Here is a 6,791-nt window from a genome sequence, read left to right as displayed (position 1 = left end):
TTGCAATTTGATGATTTTAAGATTCCGTATTCTTTCTATATTTATTACCTGAAATTAAACTGTGAGTTAGAGTTTTTTCTTCTATTTTTAATCAGTATGGCCTCATTAGTTTCTTTTATTTAATGGGTCACAATCTATGACTATCATTATTATTTTGATGCTCAAGTTGTCCTAGATTTGGCCAATGGAAGGACTTTCAAACTGGGTCCTGTATCCTTTTGACATGCTCCCATAATTTTTAAGGCACTTGCCCACTTTATGGGGCATAAGATATATCAAACTCATACTTTCCCTGCCCTTGCCCTGCAAGCAGCCATTTCTTTAAAGACCCCTCTTTCCTTTTAGTGGAAGATGATATTTAGTAACCAATATCTAGGTCCTAGATGTGATCATTGCTAATAGATTGTCATTGCTGCTAGGTCCTCTCAGGAGGCAGAGCTAAGAAATAAATGTATGCACATACATATATATGTACAGAAATCTCATCTATCTATCTATCTATCTTAGATACTGTGCATTCACATCAATACCTCCAAATCTAGTTCAACACCACTGGGTTTCCATATTTGTAACTATTCTGAGAATGAAGAACCTTACTCCAATTATCTCCAAATATATTTACTTATTTGTCGATCTCTGTGTTTAATCAACGATAAATAAGATGCATCTTCCTTTTTTTCCCCTCTTGAGAGTTTACTGTTAAACTAAAGCAGTAATTCCCTTCACACACAGAGCACATTGATTTCAATGAACTCATTTTAGAGGTCACAACATAGATGGGGCAGAGGATATGAACTTGGGCCCTGGAAGCAGACCTAAGCTCTAGTCCTGGCAGTGTACTTACCAGCTGTGTGATTTTCAAAGAATTCTTTACCTCCCTAAGTCTCAGAGGACAATAGTATCAACCTCAAGAGTGTGTTGTGAGGATTAAAGGAGTTAGAGGAGCTAATGTATAATAGCTGTTAACACAGTGACGAGCACATAGTAAATACACAATGAATGAGAGCTATTTTAACTATAATTGTATTTTCTACTTAATATAGGAAATTTTCTCTAACTTTCTAGGCCAGGATACAATTTTGGAAAGACAATTACCAATAAGCTGCAAAATTCATTACAGCTTAGAGATAAGACAAATCGTAAAAACATTTTTATTACTCATATCTCCATACGAGAGAAAGAAACTGTACTTAGCACATAAAAACCTATTCATACCTGACTTCCTTGGTCTCTGCTGAACATAAAGGGAAAAGTGTGTTCGATGTTACATCATCTTTTTCTGATCTGGAGTAATCATCTACCTTGAGTCAAAATCGGTTGATGAATTGCCTTTTAAAGACCTTCAGGGAATTCCCTGGCGGTCCAGTGGTTAGGACTCAGTGCTTTCACAGATGTGGGTCTGGATTCAATCCCTGCTTGGGGAACTAAGATCCTGCAAGCTGCGTGGCGCAGCCAAAAAAAAACCCCAAAACAAAAAAACCTTCATCAGCTTTTATGAGGAAACAAAAGCTTTTGAGCATGCTCCGTGCGTTAGATATGAATGTGATCGGAGTAGAAATGAAGATGATGAGAGTAGGACCATAAAGGTAGACTTTATTTCAAAACAAGTGGCTAGCATTTAGTGAGAAATAGTGGACATCAGACAACAAATGAGTACGTACATACTTGTTCAGGTTCCCAGATGCCTATGCCCCGTATTTTTTATGTTCTCCCACTGATATGATAGAGGAATACAGGTAGCAAAAGGTGGATAACAGGCAAACCATAATCAGAAAAACTTCCTGGCAGAGCTGTGGGCATGGGGGTGGATTTTTCTGTCTTGAGGATCTGAGTGGGTATTAGACATGCATAATCCCACAACAGGCAAACTCAAGGAACGGGCAGACAAAAGCTCAGAGTTAAGACACTACTCCGTTGCTTTCCTTTCATATTAGCCTGTGTGACATTCAAACTGAGTGAGCCTTCAAAGTGAGTCAACCGTGTCTGAACTTTCAATCTTCTGAGGCAAAAGGTGCTTCAACAGCAGCGTGCAGCCGCAAGGGCAGCAGCAAACAGAAAAGAAACAGTTCAGAAGTTGTGTAAGAGGGAAACCTGCAGACTGAATGTGGAGTGTAAAATAAAAAAAGAATATCTGATGTCTGAAGCGTGGATGACTGAAATGGTGGTGGGATAAAAGACAGGGATGTCTAGAGGTAGAGCTGATTGGGGGAAGGAATGATAAGGTTGATTTGACACGGTGAGTGTGAAGTACTGGCAGGATGCACAAGTGGTATCAGCTGACAGGCACATGGACCAAGAGAACAGCCTTAGGAGGGATGGCAGGGCTGGAAATTAAGATTTGTAAATTGGGCTAGGAAATGAATGTGGGTATGATTGCTACTCAAGGCAATTTCGGGGGAAAGGGATGATAATTTAGGGTAAAATCATATTGCGTGGGGTGCTGGGAAGAAAAGGAAGACTCAGTTAAGAGGATAGAGCTGGGGCTGAAGAGGGCCAGGACAGCGGCAGGGCCACAGGAGCTGTGGAGGATCCTGGGGGCTTTTTTTTTTTAACATCTTTTATTAGAGTATAATTGCTTTACAATGGTGTGTTAGTTTCTGCTTTATAACAAAGGGAATCAGTTATACATATACATATGTCCCCATGCTTCTTCCCTCTTGTATCTCCCTCCACCCCACCCTCCCTATCCCACCCCTCTAGGTGGTCACAAAGCACCAAGCTGATCTCCCTGTGCTATGCGGCTGCTTCCCACTAGCTTTCTATTTTACGTTTGGTAGTGTATATATGTCCATGCCACCCTCTCACTTTGTCCCAGCTTACCCTTCACCCTCTCCGTATCCTCACATCCATTCTCTAGTATGTCTGCACATTTATTCCCATCTTGCCCCTAGGCTCTTCTGACCATTTTCTTTTCTTTTTCTTTTTCCTTTTTTAGATCCCATATATATGTGTTAGCAAACGGTATTTGTTTTTCTCTTTCTGACTTACTTTACTCTGTATGACAGTCTCTAGGTCCATCCACCTCATTACAAATAACTCAGTTTTGTTCCTTTTTATGGCTGAGTAATATTCCATTGTATATATATGCCACATCTTCTTTATCCATTCATCTCTGGGGGCTGTCTTAACATCCAATCCACCATGAGTCTAGGATGCCTTTCTGCAGTGTTAAGACTGAAAACGACATTTCCCAGATTTCCTTGCAACCAGAGGGTCTGGATGTGATGCAGGTTCTGAGAATCAGGTGATGTAAGTGAGGCTTGAAAGATGTAGATAGCACTTTTGGGCTGCTTCTTCTGGCAAGAAGGTCATGGGACTGTTGGCTCCCTCTGCCCTTCCTGGCCAGTGTTCAGCATTCCCACACCAGCTTCCGGAGGGACAAGAGGCAAAGGCCTGGGAATCCATGTTTTGCTTGTGTGGCTCTAGCAGAAAGTTCCGTTGTGGTGGCTTCCTGATCTCTGGATCTCAGCAAAGGCAATATGTTCAGTGGTTCCAGGGGTGGCTTCCTGAATTCTCATCTTCCTGAGTGGGAGAGGTAGTAGCTCTCCTAGTGGGTTCTAGCTGCTGTGATCTGGGAGTCATTCCTGAGGGCCCAGTCTAGAGCATGCTCTTCAGTCCTTCCAACAATTTTAACAGTGTTTAAATCCCCCTCTGCTGGAAATACCGTGGTGGTTTCTGTTGTCTGCAACTGACCTCTGATTTGATACAAAATCCACTGGAGAAAGGATATTCCAGAATAAAGGGCTAATCAATAATTCAAAAGCTGTCAAAAAGTCAAGATGAGGATTTCATGCATGCATGCCAGCATCCATCCATTATAACAATTAACATTGCTAAGTCCCTAATGGGTACCAGGTACCACACTGGACATTTGGGAATACTGTACAAAGATGAATAGAAGTCTTTCCCCTCAAGGATTCAGTCTAGTGGGGGAAAGAATCATGAATATAAATGTAACAGATTGTGGCAAGCACAATGGTAGAGGCATATTCGGAGAGTTAGCATTAGAAAAGAGGAAGGGCACCTAACCTAGAGTGAGACTCTGGGAGGAAAGTAGGTTTCTTGAAGGGAGAAACACAAGCTAAATATTGAAGGATGAGTCTCTTTATTTAGTTAATAAATACCGAATGCTTACTATGGGTTAAGCGTGGTGCTAAGATCTTTATATGCTAGACCTCATGGAATCCTCCAAACATTCCCACCAAGTGGAGAGTATTATTAGCAGAGACAACAGCATTAGCAAAGGCAGGGATGAGAAACACTGTTCCAGCCGACACCTGAGGATAGGGCCCCATCTCCCACCCTCTGCAAGACGGTAGGAGCCCAACTTTGATGAGACAACAAACCCAGATGAGTTTCACATGGACCAGCACCGCTCTTCCAGCTTTTTGCAGTTTTTTACCTCTCTGGCCTGCTCAGCCTCCTTATTCCCTCATTCTCCCCTTAAAACTCTGTTTTAGATTTGCTTTTATCATAATATACCAACAGGTACTGATGTTATGCAGGAGGAAACATACAGCCTTAGCTGCCAGCTTTTACTGGAAGGTATCTACCAAATGAACTTGTTGTGACTGGTGATTAAATTGGCCTAAAACAGACTGCAATGTTGTGGAAAAGGAAACTAAAAGCCCATGCACCCTCATTCCGTGGAGAGGGTCATATTTGATCCCTGAGACCTTCCCTTAATGTAGTGCCTCCTGAGGACCTCTTTAAGATCAGTAGGTGAATACTGATCTTCAAGGGCTGGACAGAAAGCATTCTAGCCATCGTAAAGGTCAAGGTCATCCTCTGGCAGTGTAGTTAACAAAACAGAGTTAACAATTTTCTACCACTTCTAATTAAAACTTGATTACTTAGAGGCATTCGGTTTGCTAACGATTGCTTAAGTTAAATATAAATGAATAAAGGAAAACCTAGCCAAAACAGAACTCCTGCTCTAAATTTTAAATCAACCTATTCTGTATGCCTGTTCAGAGGAAGCTGGTTTGAGGTTAAATGAAGAACAATTTGAAGAATCAACCTAAGTGAAGTTATAACATATGAGAAACCTAAAAGTAAAAATATGTCATACACATTTTATTTGGTGTTTCATGCTAGGTCGATTAAAAAAAAAAACAATTTGGTTGAACAGATTTTTCTTTTAATATGACTATGTGTACATGGACAACTGAGAATAGGGAAAAACCCCAAATTAATGTTTTTAACAAATTACAGCTGTTACTAAAGACGGTATGCTTGGATTTTAAGGAAATGGTCCAATAAATGAACAGCCCCTCATTCAATCTAGATTAATCAATCCCACTTTGAATAAAAACACATTCTAGTGGCAGAAGTTTACCTTTTTTAAACACTCCATAATAAAAAAATGCGTTCCCTCAGTGTTCTCTCTCCTTCAGTATTTGGTTATTAGTAGTCTCTCAAATGGTAAAATAAAATTGAATTTATATTATCAAATGAAAGTGCAAGTTTGTACAGCCAAGCTCAGCAGCGAAAGTGAAGAAGGATGAAGGGTGAAAGCTGATGGATGCCACGCAGAACAAGGACCTTCATGAAGGTATCATCCTGCCGTGTCCTGGGTGCCAAACACAGTCCACATTCCATCATTTTTTCATTGCTCTTAAACGAGCAAAACCAAATTCTCTTTTTTATTTAAAGAAATATTAAATCTTTATTCTCCCCCACCTCCAAATAATTTGTGATCAGGTAAGGCAAAGGTAAGTCCCACCATCACTGGGGACAGCAGCAATAAACAGACTTCAGAAATAGCCCTGAATCATCAACAACATTCTCTCATGGTAACATAAGGAATGCATCTCATAAATCAAATTCTGCAACATTGTCACATTGTTCTAATTTATTTGATTAGTTTATCTGAAAAAAACTTTATAAATACATTATTTAAGAGGACAGTAAATTATTTTCTTGCTCTGAAAAAATAATGTTCTTTTTTTTCACATTTTAAAACTGTTGAGTATGTTTTGCAAAAGGAGATGCAAGAAGAATGGGACAGTGGGGTTTGCAGAATGTCCACGTACAAGTTGCATTTACAAGAACCTGGTAATCTGCCTCTACAAATAGAGCTCTTTGAAATATAATATTTAAACAAACAGGCTTAATTTAAACATCTCTCCTATTCACTCTACTTGTTGAACCAAGAGGTACTTATATTTCAAGTATTACACTGTAAAAGGTAAAAATTTTTGTGCCAATTTTACATGTTAGCTTTTAAAGTCCAAAATATCTATGTGAAAAATCATGCCTACTCGGCCCATTTCTTTTACAGCCAAATGCTCTCATCTTTTAGAGAATGCAGAAAAATATTGATTTCCTAAGAAGGAGCACACTGGAAAAAGCTATTTTAAAGTACTGAAGAACAAGGGAGGATTTCTTTTTCTCTATTGGCGAAAATTATTAGAAAAGCTATCCAGTCTGTTGTCTTTAGCTGGTTTTAATAAAGTCTTTTCAAAATGATGGTCAAGAAACCTTTAGAAAACGGGGGAAGGGGAGATGCTCCTTTGTAGCATGGAAGGAATTCCATTAATTGTAGAAATTCTTATTAAATTTCTGCTTTGGTTCTTTAGAAGAAATGCTCATATAACTTCTATATTAGGAGACAGAAAAAAGAACAGATTAATATGACATTTATCTAAAATCTTAAAGAATACTACAGTAATATCTTACACTCCTAAAACTTTACCATGCTTTTATATACATTGTCTTATATAAGAATAGGCAATTTTATCAGGATCCGTGGTCTTATATGTAAGTGAATTCTACCACTAATAGGAAAA

General features: G+C 39.2%; 1 protein-coding gene across 1 annotated transcript in view; it reads right to left on the bottom strand.

Annotated features, from left to right (window-relative positions):
• Window positions 1-5,061: 5,061 nt before the first annotated feature.
• Window positions 5,062-6,791, bottom strand: part of MAP7 (microtubule associated protein 7) — a 163,765-nt gene continuing 162,035 nt past the window's right edge. Inside the window, exon 18 of the mRNA XM_024759109.1 lies at window positions 5,062-6,601. Coding sequence (XP_024614877.1) covers window positions 6,591-6,601 — 11 coding nt within the window. The 3' untranslated portion in view covers window positions 5,062-6,590. The remainder of the gene's footprint in view (window positions 6,602-6,791) is intronic.

This window comes from Neophocaena asiaeorientalis, unplaced genomic scaffold (assembly GCF_003031525.2).
Source record: "Neophocaena asiaeorientalis asiaeorientalis breed wild unplaced genomic scaffold, Neophocaena_asiaeorientalis_V1.1 scaffold5, whole genome shotgun sequence".
Classification (NCBI taxonomy): Eukaryota; Metazoa; Chordata; class Mammalia; order Artiodactyla; family Phocoenidae; genus Neophocaena; species Neophocaena asiaeorientalis.
The sequence above is the reverse complement of the archived record's forward strand: the minus strand, read 5'-3'. Positions and strand labels throughout refer to the sequence as shown.